The sequence below is a fragment of the Anarhichas minor genome, unplaced genomic scaffold (assembly GCF_050575085.1).
Source record: "Anarhichas minor isolate MPS153535 unplaced genomic scaffold, ASM5057508v1 ptg000004l, whole genome shotgun sequence".
NCBI lineage: Eukaryota > Metazoa > Chordata > Actinopteri > Perciformes > Anarhichadidae > Anarhichas > Anarhichas minor.
In genome coordinates, this window is record NW_027466450.1 from 8,779,204 (window position 1) to 8,800,054 (window position 20,851).

Sequence of the window (20,851 nt, forward strand, 5' to 3'; positions counted from 1 at the left end):
ATGGCAGGCAAGAAGAAAGAGGCGAGTCTGCAGGTCGGACTAACACAACATGTCGTCTGTAATGTTGACGAGAGTCCTCTGTGTTTTAAGCTTATTTCATGAAGCTCTGATATTAATTCAGCTTTTCTTTGGTGCAGGCCTCTGTCACAAACCAAGAGCAGTGGGAGGAGATGCTTGCAACCAAAGGTTTGACGGGTAAGAGCTTTGAAAGTAAAATAAGTTGCACTACTGTTTAGTTAGTTAATTTAATATTATTATATTTCATTGTATATATTGTGCATTTTTTACATTTAATATTTTTACTCTGTTATTTTTATTGTATTGTGCATTTTTATACTCAATAATTTTCATATTTTTACTATGTTACTTTGATTTCTTACCTGTATCTTATTGCAGCTGCAGCGAACAATTTCCCCCTTGCGGGATTAATAAAGTATCTATCTATCTATCTATCTATCTATCTAATTAGTGGTATGTCTCGTTAAAAGTGAATACTAACCATCATAACACTAATCATCTGTTCCATAATGTTGTGTAAAATGAACTCTAGTCATTGTGAGTGTAATTTATTGTATGTTGCTGCCCCACTGTGTTCATTTGGATAACTGCAGATTGAATGCTTGCACCAGTCCTCCCACCGTCTCTCTTCTAGTTGTAGATGTGTACCAACAGTGGTGTGGGCCCTGTCGAGCTGTGGTTAGCCTCTTACGCAAAATAAAGAACGAACTGGGTGATGACCTGTTACATTTTGCCACAGTAAGCCACAAGTGAATTTAAAACGTGAACAATTTCATTTCAAACCAAAATGTGTGAGGGAGCAGCCCTCAACTTGTCTGTGTGTGTGTGTGTGTGTGTGTGTGTGTGTGTGTGTGTGTGTGTGTGTGCGTGTGCGTGTGCGTGTGTGTGTGTGTGGTGCTGGTGTAGGCCGAGGCAGACAGCATTGATGCTTTGGAGAGGTATCGAGGGAAATGTGAGCCCACCTTCCTCTTATATGGGGTAAGTGTGTTTATACAGTGTGTGCTTGCATTCTTGTGTGTGTTCATGCTTCAACATATATGAGCCACCAGCTCTGTGTGTTTTGCCTTTCTCTCCTTTGTATACAATGTATACTATTTCTGTCTTATATTTGTATTTTCAATCTGTAGTTATTTTATATGTTTTCTGTCTATATTTGTTTGTCTCGCTTTTATCCTGACTCGATGATGCTCACAGGTGTAATAATGTAGGGCAGGAAATAGGGCTGTGAATGCAATATGCTGCAATATTTGTATTATTAATTGACTTTTCTTAGAATCATGCTCATTCCTGAGCTTTCACTCCACTGTTTTGTTATTTTTGCATCTTGCTTATATGGGCCTGCTGTTGTCAAAGCACCTCTGTATGTCACAGCATGTCAAATTAAATCGAATTAAAGACTTTGTTGATGTCTTTGTGTTGAATGAACAGAGTGGGGAACTGGTGGCTGTGCTGCGAGGGGCCAACGCTCCTCTCCTTCAGAGGATGACTGTGGAGGAACTGACCAAAGAGAAGTTGGTCCTGGAGCAAGGTGGTGAACGCAAAGCGGTGAGCAGTACGATACACACACACTCAGTTTTTAGAGCTGATTTTGACTTGTGATAGCAGGAAAACCACTGGTGTTACCAATAACAACATCACGTGTGCTTTTCCTACTTCGACATGTTAAAAAAGGTTCTGTGAGAAAAAGCCTATTAGTCAATTGATCAATTAGTCATTAGACAGAAATGAATCAGCAACTATTTAGACAATCAGTTAATTGTTGAAGTCATTTTTTTGACATTTTATTTTGAACTTATTTTGAACTTGCTGCCCCGACCCATGTTGACGAGCACCTTTAAGTAATGTTTCAAGCAGAAATTCTATACATTCTCTGCTTCTGGTTCACAAATGTGAAACTTTACTGTTTCTGTTGATTGGACAAAGAAAGCAATTTGTAGAAATTGGTTTTGTTGTGTCCATCAGGTTAAAGATGACGGTCTGGTGGATGATGAGAGGAAGGACGAGGAGGAGACTCCACAGCAGTCAGAAAATGAAGAAAGCATAATTGGTACTGTCGAAACTATCTAATCATATTAGTGGTCGGTTTATTGCTGGTAATGTCGTTAACGTGATTATCATTGTTGTTTACCAGCATCACCATGATTGTGTTCAGCATTTTATCTGCATTACTGATCTTGACTCAAGCTGTTCTTTTCTCCTGTAGTTCCTGCCAGTAAATCCTACACAGTTGCCATCATCAAACCAGATGCTGTTGCTCACGGCAAGGCAAATGAGATCATTATGAAGGTACACAGAGACCAACACTGCGCACAATCTGAGAAGACAAGATTGTCTCAAGCCTTCCGACATTAGTTCATTATCCTGACATTACTCCCCTGGCTAGATTCAAGATGCTGGGTTTGAGATCCTGGCCCACGAGGAACGCACGCTGACTGAGGTGGAGGCTCAAGATTTTTACCGGCACAAAGCAGAAGAGGTACTGTGAGAGTAGAAGAGAATAGTAACAACAAGGCACATCTCACACGGACATAAGGCACTTTGACAGATACAGACACTTGTGTTTGTATCTCACTGCAGATGTTGTCGTACTAGTCAAACTGCTAATTGGTTCATTGTTTGTGTGGTTAGTCTAGCCAATTTAAATTCAGTCAACATCCTAATGGGAGAGCAGTCACAACCAGTGCAAAAATCATTTCAATTACTTTGCGATACATCACACTTCCATCTGCATTTCTGCACAGGGCTCAAAATAGATCTGCCGTGTAAGCAGCTTTTATTTTTGCTGATGGCGCTGTTTGTTTGAGACTAAATGATTAGAGATTCAGAAATACAAAACATTTGAGGAAAGGTGGATAGGTAAAGCAATAATGTTCATGAAGTAATACTATAGTATATGTACAGTATTGTATCTGCCTTTTAAAAATATATTCATACACATTTTCTTCTTTCTTTCTCACCTTGTAAATGTAAGACCTGATTCAAGACTTTTTGATGTGTTCATTAACATATGTGTATGCGTTTGTCTGTGTATGTGATGGTGGTTTCAGGCTGGCTTTGAAGACTTGGTGCGGTTTATGTCCAGCGGTCCGTCCCATATTCTGGTACTCTCTCAGGTTGAGGGCTCAGCTTATGTTGTGCCAGCATGGCGAGAGTTCATTGGCCCAACGGACATAGAGGAAGCTAGGAGAGATAAACCAGAAAGGTTAGTAGTACAATGGCATTAAAACCGTAAGATACGATATGATGAAGAGATCATTCCTATGTCTTTGTAAAGAACGACATTTCTTTATAGCATAGACATTTATTCATGCACTGTTGATTGCGACAGTGTGAAACAATCTCAGGCTTAAGTCTGGGAAAGCAAATGAACAGCACATTCACGCCTGCTCCGTCAGACACACCCAAACATTATGCTTCTCTCTGGTTGAGCACCAGCCGAGCAACCATCTGCTCTCCTCTCCTGTCATCCCCCTGGCTTCCTGCAGCTTGCGGGCACAATACGGCACACAGACACTGTTCAACGCAGTGCACGGTAGCGAGGACATGGACCAGGCCAGCAGGGAGCTCGCCTTCTTCTTCCCAAACTTTAGGACGGCCTCAGTGACGGAGCAGGATGGGGAGGAAGAGCGTGTGGAGAGGACTCTGGCTCTTATCCGGCCTGACGTTGCCAGAGATAACAGAGGTGGGGCCCGTGCCAAATACACAAGCACAAGTACACACGTACCTAATAAACTGGCTAATTAATGTATATTTTATATTTATTATTGTTCTGCAGAGGAGATCTTGGCTCAAATCCATAAGTCAGGCTTCACTGTGGCTCTCCAAAGGGAGGTAATGTTGACAGAGGAGCAGGTCAGACAGTTTTACTTCCAACATGTTGAGCAGGACTACTTCCCTGCGTTGCTCCGAAGCATGACCAGGTAACTGACACATGCACAAATAAAATCTACAGAGTAGAGTGTTACTGCAGATGGGCATTTAACATGTGTGTATTTACAGTGGGCCAGTGTTAGCTTTGGCTCTGGCCAGAACGGGGGCTGTCCGTCACTGGAAGAACAACCTTGGTCCTTCTGATGTTAATAAAGCCAGAGAGGAGAATCCTGAATGGTGAGGGACATGTGGCTCCATTTCTTTACACAATTAAATAAGTCCAGAGAAGTCACTGTTTAATAATTTACAATTGAGTTTTCACTGTTAATCCTACTGACAGCTTGTTAAGAAAGAACTCAGTATTTCTCTGTTGGCCCGTTTTTTAATCTTGTCAGGTTTTGCAGGTCATTAAATACAAATGTGTGATTAAAGCAAGAGAAGGTTTATCATTCAACAGTTTCTTTTCCGACCATAGTGCTGTCACAAGATACATTTTAGACACAAAGTTCTAGTGTAGTCTCCGCCTGTAGTGCCCCGTGTTCTGGGATTACTTGAAAGGCAATCTTAAAAATGTGGAAAATCACTAGTTGAACTAGAAGCAGACAAGGCAGGATGAAGAAAAGTAAAACACATTACACCTAGGGCTAAACAATAAGGATTGCCCGCTTGCCCCGGGCAAGTAAATTGCCCCATGAGGCTAGTAAATCTAGCAACTCACTTGCCTGATTGGGCAAGTAGGAAAAAAGTACTTAAATACTTTGGTTTTATCTGGAGCTGATGATTGAAGTAGCTAAGGACTGAGCTATCTCGTTTCCTTCTCATCCCTGTTGAGAGTTGCACATGCGCAGTATTGATCGAGCACTTGCGAGAAAAGGCACGTGTTTATAAACTGAGTTTATGAGATGAAGCCCAAGCGAGCAGTTATGCTGGAAACAGGAGTTTAGTTGAGTGGCGTTAGAGGACGTGGTTGAAACTCCAGTTTTACTTAAATAAAGATTAAACATGACAATTAACATTGGTATTTGTTCTTACTTGATAACCCCAAATACATTAAACGGTTTGTATAGGGCAAGTAGAAATTAACTTCGGGCAAATAGAGTAAACCACTTCATCCAAAAATACTTCCTGGAAACCATCAAATATTAGCTGTTAGATATCGGCGGTAACTACCAGTGTTGTCATCCCTGTAACGCTGACTTCTGTACCCCTCATCACTCAGTCTAAGGGCCCAGTTTGCGGTGGAGAACGAGCCTATCAACCAGCTGCATGGCAGTGAAAGTCCCGAAGAGGCAGAACGAGAGATCAGCTTCTTCTTCCCTAAACAGCACACACTGGCAGTGATCAAACCGGATGCCATGAATCAGCATGGAGGTCCTTTCTGGTCATTTAAAACAACATAAAAATGTACTGGTGTTTGTATAGATGTGCACAAATAGTCACATAATCTTCACAATGTATTTTCTATTCACTGCAACAGAGGAGATTTTGGAGGAGATCAGAGGCAGCGGTTTCTCTGTAACGCAGCTGAAGGAGATGGTGCTATCGAGGGAGATGGCTGAGGAGTTTTACAAAGAGCACAGAGAGAAGCCTTTCTTCAGCCAACTGGTGGAATTCATGTGTTGGTAAGTCTTTACCTGAACACAGCCAAAAGGATAAAGCCAAAGTGAGCACAGCAGACCTGGCCTAATTCCTGTTGCCGCTTGAAGTTTCACCGGCACTTTTAACTGTAATCTTAGCTGCTTAAAATCAAGGCAGCCCCAGGCAAGTGGCTAGGAAGTCCATCTCAATTTCATCCTTTGTTCCACCGCACATCTAGATTTTAGAGTGATCTTCCGCTCCGATTAGTCCCTTCACTTGGTTGTTACACAACTGCTCGGACACAATGAGCAGAGAGATGTGTGCAGCTGGGCCCTTCAGCCTGAGAAACTACCTTTACTGTCACTATCCCTCGAGATCAGCTCGCTTTTCCTATTAATTTAAGTTTTATATTCTTACCATTGTGGAATGTTTTGTATTTATTTTTTAGCTAAGGTACCATTTTATATCCTACAATATATTTAAGGAGTAACTTAACACCAGGCAGTGTTAAGGCAACCGCTCTGGCTGGACATTTCAAGCCTGTTTCACCTGTCGGGTGTGGTCAGAGGTGTGCTCTTCTGCACATGTAACCACAGCCAGGTACTTGTACTTTATGCCAGTATTTCCATTTTATGCTACTACTTATACTTCTATTCCACTACATCTCAGAGGTAAATATTGCACTTTATCAGCACTACATGTGTCTGACAGCTTTAGTTACTGTTCAGATAACAGTTTTTCATCCCCTTGCTGTCCAGTGAAAACCACGTTTCTCCAGATGTGTTGATTTTGAATGTTAGTGATAAACTGAAGGATGAAATGTTCCTTGTGTGATTTTTTTTCTTTAAAAACCCTCTTTGATCAGCTGGAAAATGCATTGTGAATGCCAAGTTATTCTTTATAGTTATACTTATAGCACTGATTTGTTCATTATCAGGAGGTGTTTAGGTTCAAATTGAGCTATTTTAAGTTGAAAAGTGCTTTTTTTTAGATGTCCAACAACTATATTTCAGTGTAAAGCAGGTCCTTGCTACATGTTCAAATACAGTGATTGAACAGCTGCTACATTTAACCATACATCTAAAACAACAAAACATCTTTTTCCCAGACCTACGTGTCAGCAGTCACTGGTCATACTAGCCAAGCATGAAACTTGAGCCTCATCCTCTGAATGCACAGTCATGAACATCCTGTCATTGTTTGTTTCAGGGGGCCCTGTATGATGCTCGTACTGACCAAGGAAAATGCAGTGGAGGAGTGGAGGGCCACTATGGGCCCTTCAGACCCTGATCAAGCTAAGACTATATCCCCAAACTCCCTGAGAGCCCGCTTTGCCTCCGACATCCTCCATAACTCGGTGCACGGCTCCTCCAATGAGCAGCAGGCAGAGGAAAAGATCCGTTTTATCTTCGGCGACATCTGCGCAGAGCTCACCGGTGATGGAGAGACTGACACAACCAGCTTCGGTAATCATATGATGTGTGTGACAGTCATTTCCATCTGGCACACCACCTGGTTCCAAATACATAACAATTTTGTTCTGATGTTTGTTCCTGCTAGAAACGATATTTCATCTTATGGTTGAAAAGAAAAATAGTGCAACACTGACTTTTCTTGCAGAAAAAGATCAAGACAATTCTGCAGATGAAAACACAAGACTTTCAAGATCTTCAACTGAAGAAATGTCTGACAACCATCGCGAAGGTTGGTAATGAGTGAGAAGTATTCCACCGACATGTTAGCTATCCCAATTCAAGGGTTAAAACTTAAACGTTTGCATCTTCAGATCAGATATGTCAGAGACAAAGAAAGGCATGTTCCTGCCCAAAGGCTCACAGACAACACACGACCAGTTTATACGCCTTTGCAGCCCTTAGTATCCCACAATCCATTGCGCACCAGTCAGTTTGAGCACAGGCATTCCTCATCAGTTTTGTGAGGTATTGGTCATCACTCCTTAGTAAATATATCACATTTATAAGACCGATGAAAAATGCCTCTGGAAGCTGTAAATAATGGTAACGAGTCATAAACTCCCCTGTGGGATAAGTATTTAATCACAGGACATTACAGAATAAAAGATATTCACTATATATATTTATAGTTTACATTTTCATCCTTCTGTTTGGCAACATGTCCCAGGTTACCACTGATATTTCAACTTTGTCAGCTCTGCCAACCTTTAAAATGTTACACTTTTGATGGGGACTGCCCTAAAACAAAACTGCATTTCCTCTTTCTGATGTTAAATTGTATTTGGGTCCTTCTTTGTGAGGGCTGCATATTTCAAAGGACCAATCTCTTGAATTAAGACACAGCAATTACTGCATTACGTCCCGGAAAGTGAGAGTAACTAGCAAGTAGATACTTATCTTGTCTGACAATTTCAGATGGCTTCCATTAGCAAGGAGAGGAATCTCATCTGATTCAGGCCATTGATCTTCATAATGTCACTTAGCATCAGCTGGAATAGAGATGAAACTGCTTTTGCCTAGAGAGTGAAGTAAATCCTGACCAGCTGCATTAAGGATCATTTCAATTCAAATGTGCAATATATTCTCATGATAGTTGAAGTATTAATAGGTTTAGGTGACACAATGTTTCCATGCGAGTCCTGTGGCTGATGAATAACAAAACAATGTATTACTATCTAATACTGTTTTATTGGTTGCAGGATCGTTCCTCATATAGTTGATGTATTAATATGTGGGTGACATGCAGAAGATTTGAGCTAATCCCCTTCTTTACTTTACAGGTGACCCACCTAATATAAATCCTTGCAGCCCACAGACAGAAGGAAGGGACTCAAACTGAATCGGCACACTTAGTAGTTTCTTTTGTATCGCGGGCTTATTCTGTAACATTATGGGAACAATGTCCATCACTCCATGAATCATGAAATAAACAAGAAGACATATCTGACATTTAGGTGGTGGATCGATAGCCAGTTAAAGGGAGTACTTGTAGACTTGACTTTTATAAATACTGCTGACGGTCACTAATAGTTTATAGACATTCTTGGCTCGCAACAGCAGCTGTAAGCTTCATGACTGAGACAAGGTTTCACACAGTCGCCACAGAGCAACTGATCATTTCAGAAAAGCCTTTAGCTGAATCCAAACTGTTCAAGCAGTCTGTCTTGGATTGCTCCTACATGCTGTGATTAGTGTTTTTTCTGTTAGCTTAATGACAGGATGGCTTAACAATTGAGGATAACTTACTCTGGATAATTAACTGTGTGAATGTCGAGAATATGAAGTTATAAAAGCTATACCACCGAGTTCTTGGCATTATTAACAGCTTGCTGGCAGATAACTGGGACTGGGGTTTATGAATGAAACTCAAGGTAAAACCAGCAGTTTTAGGAAACTAAAACAACTTCACATTTAGGTTACAACGTCAGAGGGATTCTAAAACAACCTTCAGTCAGACATTTATTTATTTTCTCTTAGCATAAAAAATATATATAGGTTTGTTAGATTATTATTTTACATCTATTTAAATGCACTGATGCATTTGTTAACTTTTACAAAACACAATAAGTTCACATCAGTCATGATGAGCTAAAAAACTGGGATTTGTTCCAATAAGCAAAACAGAGTCATGTTAATGTAATGTGTCAACACGAACAGTCTCAGAGTCATCTGCTGAAATGCTCTCTGGTGCCCTTGCTGCCGGTGCTTTGTCCGACCATGCCGTGTTGTTGAGCAGAACTGTTTTCAGGCGGCGTGTCCTCCCAGTCGTTTGCAGCCTCCAGTAAGGTGGCTTCGTCCATGTCGTCGTCTGCAGTGAAAGACCTCTGGAACATCTCCATGATGCTCCTCTGCTTAGGGTCCTGAGCAGATCCAATTCATTAGGTTCATCACTGAATCCACAGACACCATTTTTGATCGAGCTCGCTAGGTAAGCTCTGTGTGAATGCTACTGAAAAACTGAACAGGCTAATAAATGTGTTTGTATACAGATGCAGAAGCTTACCTTACAGTGGAAGCTGGCGTTCACAGCTTTGTCGGAGAGGTTTGACTCAGACAGGCCCACTTGCTCCAAGATATTCATTTTTTCCTGGATCATTGGCCTTGATCAATAAAGAGATACATTATTATAATAGAGCAGATACAACTCAACTCACGGCTTGTACAATATCAGAGAACCCACATTAACTTGACCTTCTACTGTTTCAGTAGTGGAAGACTGATGAATTCTGGAGGAAAGTGACTTTAAAAACGCAGTTTGATTGTCGTTGTAATTGGGTCATACTGCCCGGTGATTGACACATACCACAGGTGATCATCAGCGGTTCCCTTTGCAACCAGGTAGTGAATGTTCACATTGCTGGTTTGTCCAATACGGTGCACCCTATCCTCCGCCTGAACGAGAACCTGCAGGGAAAAAAGCATCGCCAAAAAGAGCATTCGAGTTTTCTTAGTATCGCCAAATGTTTCCTGCGCGCTCTGTTTTGAGGAAAGATGTAAGTAAAAACGCTACTGTGCTTGCTCTCTGGGCCCATGACTGCGGAAGATCCTGGTAATTATATACGAAGAAAGTCAAAGTTTTTTGGCTTCATGCACCATTATCATAGGAATGAACAAGGCCCCGCCTCCAACACTGTATCTAGTTCTCTTTATACTTCCATGATATGGACACGGACACTTTAGGTTCATCTCTTTAGGTCTCCCCCAACCGCTGAGAAAAATATCCTTCTCTTTAGCCGCTACATGTTTTACTTTCTGCTCCGTCTAGCATTTGGTGTTGGCAGATATGTTGGCATACAGAAAATATGTGAGTCTAAAACCAAAAGATGAGCTAAAAGAAGCTAAAAGATGGGCTGGAGACAAAATGGAGTCCAAAAGGAAAATACTCCAGTCCCAATAAGTACACAGTATTCTGTAGTAACAACTTTCCATTTCTTACCCCGGGGTTCCAGAAAAGCTCAGCGAAGACCACCAGGTCAGCAGCGTGCAGGGTGAGACCCATGTTAGCTGCGGTGATGGACAGTACAGCCACACAGGTTTTGGTCGAGACCTGGAACTTCTCACACAGCTGCTGCCGTTCAGCTGAAGCAGTGGACCCGTCAATACGGATGTAAGGGACATTCTGGAGGGGAAATTAAAAAAGGTCAGAATGGGTTTAGGTAGCTGACCAATGCAAATCAACAAACCAAGTTTAACAACCTTTCCTTGATAAACTTATGATAAGTCGTAGTAGTAGTAGTAGTTGTCGTAGTAGTAGTTGTAGTAGTAGTCGTAGTTGTCGTAGTAGTAGTAGTCGTAGTTGTCGTAGTAGTAGTTGTCGTAGTAGTAGTTGTCGTAGTAGTAGTAGTAGTAAGCGCATATGTGCTGCCCACACTTGTTCCCTGCAGCCTGGTTGAAAAAGTGAAGATGCACTCTTTTGTCTCAAAATGATATTTCTTTGCATTGAAGGCTTTTGTGCAGTCTACTCGCCTTTTTTGACAGTTCTGTGGTGATGTGGTCCAGGACCAACTTGTGATGGGCGAACACTAGAAACTTCTCCCTCCCACACTCCACCATGTCTGTGATGTACTCCCTGGCAGAGGCAGAAACAACATAGCTCTCAAAGAAAGCAGGGAAATATTCACTTCTCATATATTATGTATTTATTAAAACTCTTCAAGTTATCTCAAATCCAGTGCCATCACCATGGCCTGACAAAAGGTTTGGATTCATTTCACATTTTAATCTCGGTGCTCATCATATCTAAGCTGATTTGACTTCCTGATCTCCGACTGTTAGAGGGTCTTTGTACTTACATAATGGCTTGTAGCTTGGCTTCCGCTGTGTGGTTATAAAAGACGAGCAGGGCTTCCTTCTCTTCCATTTTCTGAGAAAGAGATAAGGAATAGCACAAGATAAGAACAGACAGGAGATTCTGATTGATGATTTGATAAGACTGCCATTACTCAGAGGAGCAGTGGTAAAATGAACAATGCCGCTAAGCCACTCACTCTCATCAGAGTGTGAAACAGGACTTGCTGGAGTATTCTAGGTCACTTTAAAAGCACTTGTGTGTGTTTGTGGCCTGAAAAGTCTCCCTCGTGTGTAGAGGACAGAACTGACGTAACTTTCTTGTGCTAAACAAGGATTTGAAATGTTATTTTAACAATGATGTAATCACAGAAACTCCGTTTGAAGTAGAACATACTGTTGTATTTTGTCTGTTGGATACATTTAATCAAAAGCTTTGGGTAATTAATGATTCAATGGTCAGAATAAACTATTTTCAGCCAACTTTAACATTATAAAGTCATCCGGTAGTGATGGATTATAAAGAAACTTTCATGATATCTCGTTTTCTCTTATCTATGCAACAGAAACCATGTTATTTTTTCTTCCAATTTGACCACTTTTGGAAAGATAGATTCATTTTGCATTCATTCCTAAAACAGGAAGGTTGTTAAGTCCCGCCGAGCCAGATTTCTTTAGGTTTGTGAATACTTCTATTTTAAAAAACTACGAAATCTGTGACTTATCCAGTTTTTCCTGAGACTGCGGGACGCATTTGTAACTTACATTGCGGTGTCCACTGGCCAACTGCTTGGCAGCAGCTGACAGAGCAGCCTTTATGCGGGTGTTGATACCATCTATGGTCACGGTGACAACCTTGCGTTGTTTAGCAGGAAGCTGGGAGAGAACGTCGCACTTGAGGCGGCGCAACATCAGACACTCGTCCAGCAACAGCCTCAACTCCCCGAGGTTAGATGAGCGAGAGTAGTCCCACCCCCAAGTCGTCTAGAGAGGAGGCGGACAGAGAAGGATATCAAGAAATTAAGAAAAGGTGGGAAGAAAGAACGGAGACAAAGATATTTGACAGAAAAACCTCAAGAGCAGGTAATCAGATCCTTAGTGTCCAATGTCATGGTTCTTTTTTTTTTTTTTTTTTTTTTAAATGCAAGTCAATCTTGAGACTAACTGAAAGACTGGTGGGAAAAAATGGACATTTAGAGAGCAGAGAAAATCTCCACAATCTTCAAAATGAGTCATCACGACCAAATTAGGGATGCAATTGGCCTTCAAATCATGTAGCCTGTTCCCCTACTTGAACCCACTAAAATTAATTAGGAGATTAAGTGGCAAGAGTGGAGCAACAAAAGGAGAAAGAGTGGAGGCAAAAAAAAAAAAAATCACAGTAGAGGAATCCACTGACACCTAAAAAGCAAGACAATGAACCCCAGGTTGCTCCCCGGGTGCTTTACAGCAGCCCACTGCTCTTACATGTGATTTCATGTATGTACCCGATGTAAGTGAGGCGGATAAATAAATATTCACTAATCCCACACCAACAGCCTTCTACGTTCTCTGAGGTGTATAAGAATTACAGCCAACTGCAGCTCAACGGTATTAGGCATCACGCTTGAACAAAGAAGGCTTAAAGTACCTGTGTGGCACCGCAGTAGCGCATCCCAAAGTCATGGAAGCGAGGGAAGAGCGTAGGTCTGACAGCCAGAATCTGGGTGTAGAGCTCGGAGGGTCTGGACATGGCAGGGGTCCCAGACAGAAGGAGCACTCTCTTTGCTGCCTGAGGATAGAAAAACAACTCTGATCAGATTACTGCTGAGGGAGTTTAGCTGACAAGGCAAGAAAGCAAACCCAACCATGAGCCAAATGTGTTATGGCTTCAGCTGGTTTGTGGATCTATGTTACAGGTAAATATACACAAAACAGTGATTCATCTCTAATACAGTGAAACAGGGAAAACTGTGCTTTAGTGCAGGGATCCTGCAGCACACAGCACACACTGGCAGTGATCAAACCGGATGCCATGAATCAGCATGGAGGTCCTTTCTGGTCACATGTTCCACATTAGGAACATGTGGGAGATGTATAATATGCTAAAAAATAATATTCATCTGATGGAGGAAATCCCAGATCTGGTTTCCCATGAAACTCTAATCAATTGTTCAACTGGCCCACGGTGTGTCTGACAGCCAGTTTTATGTAAATCTGAGTCTCATTCCAAGAGTTTTAGTGAATTGTCCGGATAGTTTAACTTGCAAAACCTGGAGCCTCAAATCTTATGTGGGGTCTAATGTAAAGGAACCGTTTCCAGGTTTGACGCAGCGAAGTTACACCTCGATGCCAAAGTAAATATCTCCTTCTTTGAACAGATTGAATTAGGTATTCTTTGATCTGCTGCTTTGGATATTTTTGAGATAGTCTGCTGAGTGAATGGTAAACGTCACTAACAAGAAGAAATATAACTTCTTTGGTAAATAATAATCAAAATAATGAAAGGAAAGAGAGAAGAAGAATAAGCACCTTTAGCAAAGGCAAGGCTGCTTTACAACGAGCAGTCTTCATGTTCTTCATAAAGTGACACTCATCCTGCACAGAACGACAAAATCATATATTTGGTTAATAACATACAGACGTTACTTTTAAGGACAAAATACAAAAAATAAAAGCACAAAACTAAGGAGCATAAATTGAACTGGAAGACATTTCTAACTACTGCACAGTTCACTCCCAGAGCTAACCATGATGAGGACATTGAAGGGATGTCCGAGATGCAGCTTGTCCATCCTGCTCAGCAGGTCGTAGCTGATGATGTTGACCAAACCAGACCGCAGATCGTCTTTGGCCTTCACCACCACGTTGATGCTGTCAGGACTCAGGGAGGGGAGCCAGCGTCTGAAGGCCTACAGGCAAGAATAATTACTCATGTAAGAGAAGCAGACGGAAGCAAAGCTCCTCAGAATGTACCGTTTCCCTACCACCGGGAATATGTCAGACTCTGACATTAGTAATGAGCACTATAGAAACATTCAATTAGTAGTTTGTCACTGACAGCTGGTTTGAATGTTACTAATTGCTAACAATTCATTTTAACTGCTCCAACAGCGCTTCCATTTAGAAACAACCAATCATGTAGTGAAGAAAAAAAGTCCCCTGTGGCCCAAATCTTTCTGACAGTTCCCTTACTTGCTCTCCATTCGCCTGTCAACCTGGCTTAAACTCACCAAGTTATAGCTCCCATGTTTTTCAGTAGTTTTGGCCAAACGCACAAGAAGAACAATCCAACCCAGATAGAGTAACTGCCCTTTAATAGGTCGACATCCTGTGACTAAACCCTCCTTGGCGATTCCAACTCTTGATTTGGAGACTGCGTTTGATCCAAGATATCTATTTAGAGAGCAGACTGTCTTGTCTTGTCAATAGACAGAAGGCCGAGTAAAGCTCCTCTGAAATAGTGCCGCTAGTGCAGCCTGGTAATGCTGCTGCGAGTTTAGCAGAGAATAGATGCTGCAGAAAAAGAGACACCTGACATGACATTAGAAAGTACTGAAAGTGTAGAAGGAAAGTGGGGACAAAGAGAGGCTAACATCTCAATGATGCAAAGCGCGGGTGCGTCATAATGGCCTTGTGATCTAAGACCAGTCTACCTTTCTTCTGTACAAAATCAAATCCCCAAAAAAGCCATATCAAATAATGTGTGTAAAAAATGGAAAGTTCCACCTATATCAGCAATATCAGATGAAGTGCATCTTTAGGAACAACAGGATTCAACAAGTAAATAAACTGTGTTAGAGACAGAAATTAAATTCAATACTGCCATCTCCCCTACTGAAGCTAAAGTATCTAACAGAAAACAAGCAGGCCTTGGTATTAGGATTCCTGAAATGCAGATGAGCTTTAAGCAGAAATCATCATTATAATGTATCAGGCAGCGCTTTTGTCAAAGGAGAGAAGAAGAATATATTAAAGAGGCTGTCTGCTGTCTTAATGCAGACCCATATTGTCACCATTAAATGGGAAGAAAGTGATAAACTCTAACACGTACTGAGTAATGAGCCATTTTTCTTTTAAAACACACTCTGCAGAAGTTTTTTTTTTACCTCGGCCCAGGTGAATCGTACAGAGGAGGGAGCCACCACTAGCAAGGGCCAGTCACTCCTGTAGTAGGCTGCAATACAGATGGCCTGCACAGTCTTTCCCAGGCCCATGTCGTCAGCCAGGAGGAGGCGGCCTTGTTTAGACACTGCAAAACTATAGGGACACAGAAATGCTATAATTAAAAAGCTACAGCCGGACAGAGAGCGGAAGTCATACTGTTCCAACCCTTCAAATCTGCAAACGTGAAGTTACAGAGGAATGGCACAGAAATATTGGCTTATTATGAAAACTCTCTCTTCATTTGAACAAGACTGAGCAAATTATAGATGAATAGCTGTCTCCTGGTATTGAGTTATTGGCTACACCATGCAGAAAGAGCACTAATGCCTTTCCAAAGACACCTACTTGACTCCGTCCCTCTGGAACGGCATGAGGCTGGAGGTGAGCAACGGGTCGATGCTGGAGAGGTCTGCCTCAGGGACGTCTAAAGACCTGGCTTCAGTCCCGTCAAACCTGGCAGAGAAAGTCTGGACTATTGCCCTGGGCAGAGGCTCCACCTCCACTGCTGCTATCCCACTGAGGAGATCCACTGGGTGTGGAAAACAGCACGGTCAGACAAGATGGCAAATGTAACGGACACAAACAGAACCACAGAGATAGAGCAGCTAAATAAAGCCAACGCTGTTACTCACAAAGTCTCCTGTAATCCTCCAGTGAAAAGCTCCACTTTTTTGTTTTCATGTCTGCCACACAACAATAAAACGACCTGTATCAGAAGATGTAAAATGCAAATACAACAAGATAAAAGATTGCATCATTTCACTGTTACCATAGCTCTTTGTGGGCATCTGCTTGAATGCCGCGATGACCTCGACATTGTAACCGATGTCAATCTCAAACTTTGTCGGAGACACCATGATGCACTGGCCCTGCAGAATGGCTCCAGGTTTCTGCCAGCCGTTACAAAGCTTCAGCAGAGCCCCCAGTCCCGCACCATCGCGAGCTCGGCTGGTGGCTTCTGCAACATCCACGGCTTCCATTCCCTCCAGAGGCCTCAGAGACACGGAGGCCATAGCAGCCGCTTCATTCACTGCAACACAGGGTGAAGACAGAGGAGATGCAGCCGCAGCCCAAAAGAAGACCAATACTCTGTCATGCCTTTAATTTAGGCTACTTCTGCGAAAAATATTATTTCCCCGATGTTCATACTCAGCTGTTGATAGTCCTCCAGACTGAAGTTCCACATCTTCGTAGCAGGGTCTAAGGCAGAAAACTTCATTATTCTAAAAGACAGTGCAGACATTGAGATGACCATACATAACCAGATATATGGTACATAATCACTACAGTTTGGAATTTGGTATTCCTATTTTTCTTTAAATTGATACTGGTTAGGATGAACGGTGTGTGTTTCTGGCTTCTTCTACAGGGGAGAGCTCTGAAGGTTTGGCCGGATGTTAGCACTTTGTATTATTTTTACAGCTGTGAGTTCAGTCAGTCTTTGCAGATTGTCCTGATTATGGGCAAAGACGCAATCAGGCACTACGGGTATTATTTGCAAATTGCCATACCTGCTGCTACGAAACACAATAAAATAAGTCAGTGCTTAAAACAACAATGGAGGGTTGATACACAGACCTAATTGCCGCATGATGGTGCATAAACTACATTGTCTATTGAAGGTTTGTGTACTTTTGTATGAGGCATATACGTGATGGAACCCAATCAGCTCGAGAAAATGAATGTTGACAGTTTTTGTTGTCCTGTTTGTCTTGAATATTGTTCTGACTGTATGATTTTGCCCAAGCATCTGTACATTCCTATACTACTTCTAAAAATGTACCGATACCGAAAGGGCTAATGGTTAATTGATGCTGTTGTTTTCCACTGGCACAAAATGTATTTGTGGGTCTGCAAAACAGCATGGTTGCACTAGCAGATACTCACCATAGTTCTTAGAGGGGATGGATTTGAAAACAGCAATCAACCCTGCGTGGTAGCCCACTTCTACTCTGAAGCGGCCCTCTGTGTGAGGGACACATTTCCCCCTTACAGAGATGGCAGGCTTTTTAGCGGGTACTCCATTCAAAGTTGACGAACTGGAGGGAAGCTGTGCCACAGAACTTTGGGCAGGTTTACTAGTTTGCTTGTAGAATGAACCCCCTGCACCACCAGAGCTATTGGAGGTGACGTTAGGATTGGGATGAGCTGGCTTCGCACCAGAGCTTCCTCCGATAGACAAAACAGGACTGCTCACATGTTGACTTCTTGCCTGAGGAAGTGCGTCAATGACTTGTATCTACGAGGAACGACAGCACAAGGAATTGGGAATTACTGCAAGTTATTCTTCCTCAAAACAATACATGATTGATTATCACAACACAAATCTCACCTGTCTTTTAGAAGCAGTACTCTGGTGGCTTTGGTTGCTAGTGCTGGATAGCTGCTGATGCTTTTGGCTCTGCTTATAGTTATTGAAGCTCGTCGAGTCTTTTTTGAAGGGTGGAACAAACCGTTCTGGTGCAGAAGCTGAGCTGAGTGTTTCTGGGTGTCTGTGATGAGCCAGCGTAGCATGATCCGAGGCACCGCTCTGTTTAGAGGGCTGTAGCTTAGAGGGCTGTAGCTGCACCGAAGTACTGCTGAAGCCTACTGACGTGTTTGTACTGCTGCTGATGGCGTGTCCAAGTCTTTGAGCTCTTCTCTCTAAAGCCCTCCGCCGGTTTTCCTCAATCTTTCGTTGCTGCTCTGCAGTCAGTTGATTTGACATGATGATCAACTTTTGCTGAAACTAATGCTAAAAGTAATGCTAATGTTAAAAGTTCGCTAAATTGTACGGAAGCCTCCTTTGCTAAAGGTATAAGCTAACGTTGCTAGCGTGGGCGGCGGCGTTGACGGCAACACTTAGCAACATAAGTAACGTATCAATAATGTCCACAGCGGTTTAAAACATACGTGAGCATTAATTTGTGGGAGAGAAGATGGCCGATGGGGGGGATCAAAAGACGGCAAAACGTTGCAAAGATTAAACGAACGAAGCAGGGCGAAACATCTTAAGCTAACATGAGTTGAACGTTTCAGTATCTGCCGCGCAGGAAGTGACGTAGAAAAACAAGCGGACACGTGGAGATGGCGGTTGCTTGGTGATGTAGAGAGATAGCAAAACCACAGCTGTCACAATAAAAGTATTTAATAACTTGAAATTATATTTTGATGTGTTAAAAGAAATGTACATAACCTGGGGAGGTATCTTTGATATGCTAGGTCGAAAGAAAAATAATTACTATTTATATATATATATATAAGTGCTTTTTGGTGTCGTGACTAATTTGAATCTAGCCAGCAATTTCAAATTGTTCCCCTTTAAATATGTATTTTATTTTTATTTTATTGTTTTTTATGTTTAAGTCTATTTTCAACCTTGTTGATATTTGTGTTGAGCAAAATGACACATGTAGCCGAGCAGCTGCTATGAATAATTTGTGTTTGCCATGTGTTGCCTGATGATTGAATTGTTTATGAATAATTTGGGTCCAACTTGTTTTTCTGCTCTCTGATGATGAAAGGTTTTAAACATCACCTCCTTTGAACAAAAAAAAATTCACCATTTCCCTGTGCATTTGTCTCAGTTGTGTGAGTTGGCTGCTTGCATCACTGTGCGGTGATGACGTGTGGCGTCTGGGAGCTGTCCCAGGAATTATGGTGCTGAAGCTGCAGCACCAATTCAGCAGCCAATGATCACAGGAGAATCCGGGGCTACGGATGCTTTCACCCGGAGCAGGACAGTCCGACAATCGTGTTGGATTTTAACGGAGGGATTTCCACCCATCGGCTTCTTCCTCGGACATGGAGATTCGGTAATTTGGGATGTAAGATTCACGCAGACTTGTCAGCGACCTGCAGTCTGGCAGGAGATTTATGAAAAAAAAAAACCCAGAAACTGTGAGTCGTATATAGCATATCGGGGTAGCTCGCCAGGTAAGACAGATTTTGCTTTGTGGCACGCCATCGATTGACTTGATTTGCTTTGAAAGCCCAAGACATCGACTGCAATCTGAGCTCTGAAGATTAAAAAATCTTTCGATGTTGTTGTAAAAGCCTATTTAAATTGTAAAGAATGAGCGCTGACATTTTGTTAGTCTGTATCAGTCCTTTGTATAAAGGCAGATTTGCTTTGTGCACTCGTTAATCTGGAGGGAGAAGCCTGTCTAGATAGTTTATGTTGTACAGAGCAGACAGACAATTAACTGAGTGGCCATAGCTTTATTACTTTAATGCACATTCCTATCAATCTAACATGTGGCTTTCCTCTTTTTTTTTAGCGGTTTAATTTATTGAACTTAATGGCTTCAGACACTTGTTTGCATCGATGGGATTTATTTGCCTTTTGGATTTACATTCTTGTAGCAAGACAATAAAATACTTTAAAGAAGAATATACGAATATCAAAATAGAAAACTAAAAAGGCTGCTTTAAACCCCAACAAACACTGGAAATTGCATCCCCACTGTCCATTTCACGACATATGAAGACGTGTTGTCTTCCAGCACCTTCGCATGGTGCTGTGAGTTTGTGGCCGGATACAGCCGGATGCTGCGCAGCCAGGGCATGCTGAAGAGCCGCTGTTGTGTCCTGCTCGGTGACCTGAGGGTGCTCCTTCTCGGGCCACCGACACCGCCGACACCGCTGCCTCCGCTGACCCCCATGAGCGTCCAAGGTACGGAAAGCCATGAAACAGGCGTCGCCGTCCCCGACAACAACAACACGTTAACGCGGAGCCACCAGCACGCAGGGGACCGGATTGCCCCACCTGCAGCAGGGGCCACCGGGACATCGGCTGGAGAGCGACCGTGCTGGGTTGACGCTGCAGAGCTATCGGCGGCCCTGCGCGGCTGCAGCAGCCCTTCCGATGACTGCTCAAAGGGCAAACTGGAGGAGAGATTCTCCCTCACTAGCTTCACGGAAAGCGGCTTCAGGACTCCCTTGTGCAGGATCTGCTTCCAGGGACCGGAATACGTAAGTCAAAGCATTTTACCCATAAATGTTCAATGGTTAAAATAAGTTATTTATGCCATGTAATGTCCATCTGATCCATGAAATGATTTTTTTTACACAACTTCTGTCTGAAATCTGAATGAAATCTGTTGGCGTTTTGTTTTGTTTGAATTGGAATCTCTCAACTCGCTCTCCAAGGAGTATGTATAGACCAGACCAGGTGATGGGAATGTTTACCATTTAAATCCAAAAATCATCCCTTCCTGGCAGAGCCTCTTCATGAGGATGCACTGGTCAAACTTTTTTTTCAAAGTGAGAAAACCCACTCCCTGTGTCTTATTAGGGCATCCACACAGCTGAGAGCCCTCTGAGCTGGCATCCCACTGCACTTGTCCTTTTTTTTTTGCGTGGCTTGAAAAGGCAGCTAGAGCAGTGGGAGGATAATGAAAGACCTTGGCCCCGTGTTTGACAAGTGTGGAGAATACACAGAGATTCAGTACCAACTCATTACAGCCAAACACTGTGAATTCGTATCGAAGCATTAC

General features: G+C 42.4%; 3 protein-coding genes across 3 annotated transcripts in view; 2 read left to right on the forward strand and 1 right to left on the reverse strand.

The window, feature by feature from the left end:
* Nucleotides 1-8,280, forward strand: nme9 (NME/NM23 family member 9). The gene is made up of 17 exons (XM_076111995.1): nt 1-33; nt 138-195; nt 653-756; nt 925-996; nt 1,447-1,563; nt 1,981-2,065; nt 2,222-2,304; nt 2,402-2,494; nt 3,066-3,220; nt 3,504-3,700; nt 3,794-3,938; nt 4,018-4,125; nt 5,108-5,259; nt 5,366-5,510; nt 6,676-6,932; nt 7,087-7,170; nt 8,222-8,280. The coding sequence occupies exons 1-17, from the start codon at nt 1-3 to the stop codon at nt 8,278-8,280; spliced, it is 1,947 nt and encodes a 648-aa protein (XP_075968110.1).
* On the reverse strand, nt 7,501-18,408 carry smarcal1 (SWI/SNF related, matrix associated, actin dependent regulator of chromatin, subfamily a-like 1). Its single transcript, XM_076108546.1, has 17 exons — nt 17,707-18,408; nt 17,262-17,613; nt 16,524-16,574; nt 16,144-16,404; nt 16,007-16,057; nt 15,720-15,903; nt 15,317-15,467; nt 13,958-14,119; nt 13,740-13,805; nt 12,859-12,999; nt 11,994-12,212; nt 11,234-11,304; nt 10,908-11,010; nt 10,378-10,560; nt 9,745-9,845; nt 9,445-9,541; nt 7,501-9,301 (listed from the first exon to the last, which is right to left on the reverse strand). The coding sequence occupies exons 1-17, from the start codon at nt 18,079-18,081 to the stop codon at nt 9,107-9,109; spliced, it is 2,763 nt and encodes a 920-aa protein (XP_075964661.1). The 5' UTR covers nt 18,082-18,408; the 3' UTR covers nt 7,501-9,106.
* LOC142968603 (E3 ubiquitin-protein ligase MARCHF4-like) overlaps nt 17,734-20,851 on the forward strand; it is an 11,391-nt gene continuing 8,273 nt past the window's right edge. The window contains exons 1-2 of the mRNA XM_076108559.1: nt 17,734-19,168; nt 19,634-20,327. Coding sequence (XP_075964674.1) covers nt 19,902-20,327 — 426 coding nt within the window. The 5' untranslated portion in view covers nt 17,734-19,168; nt 19,634-19,901. The remainder of the gene's footprint in view (nt 19,169-19,633; nt 20,328-20,851) is intronic.

Excerpts from the sequence above, each read along its gene's own strand:
- nme9 (XM_076111995.1), top strand. The coding sequence starts at position 1 with ATGGCAGGCAAGAAGAAAGAGGCGAGTCTGCAG. Across the intron at positions 2,495-3,065 it reads ACCGGCACAAAGCAGAAGAG|GCTGGCTTTGAAGACTTGGT; the intron begins GTACTGTGAGAG and ends TGGTGGTTTCAG. Across the intron at positions 5,511-6,675 it reads CTGGTGGAATTCATGTGTTG|GGGGCCCTGTATGATGCTCG; the intron begins GTAAGTCTTTAC and ends TGTTTGTTTCAG.
- smarcal1 (XM_076108546.1), bottom strand. The coding sequence starts at position 18,081 with ATGTCAAATCAACTGACTGCAGAGCAGCAACGAAAGATTGAGGAAAAC. Across the intron at positions 15,904-16,006 it reads GGAGGATTACAGGAGACTTT|TGGATCTCCTCAGTGGGATA; the intron begins GTGAGTAACAGC and ends TTCCACACCCAG. Across the intron at positions 13,806-13,957 it reads CCTTCAATGTCCTCATCATG|GATGAGTGTCACTTTATGAA; the intron begins GTTAGCTCTGGG and ends CGTTCTGTGCAG.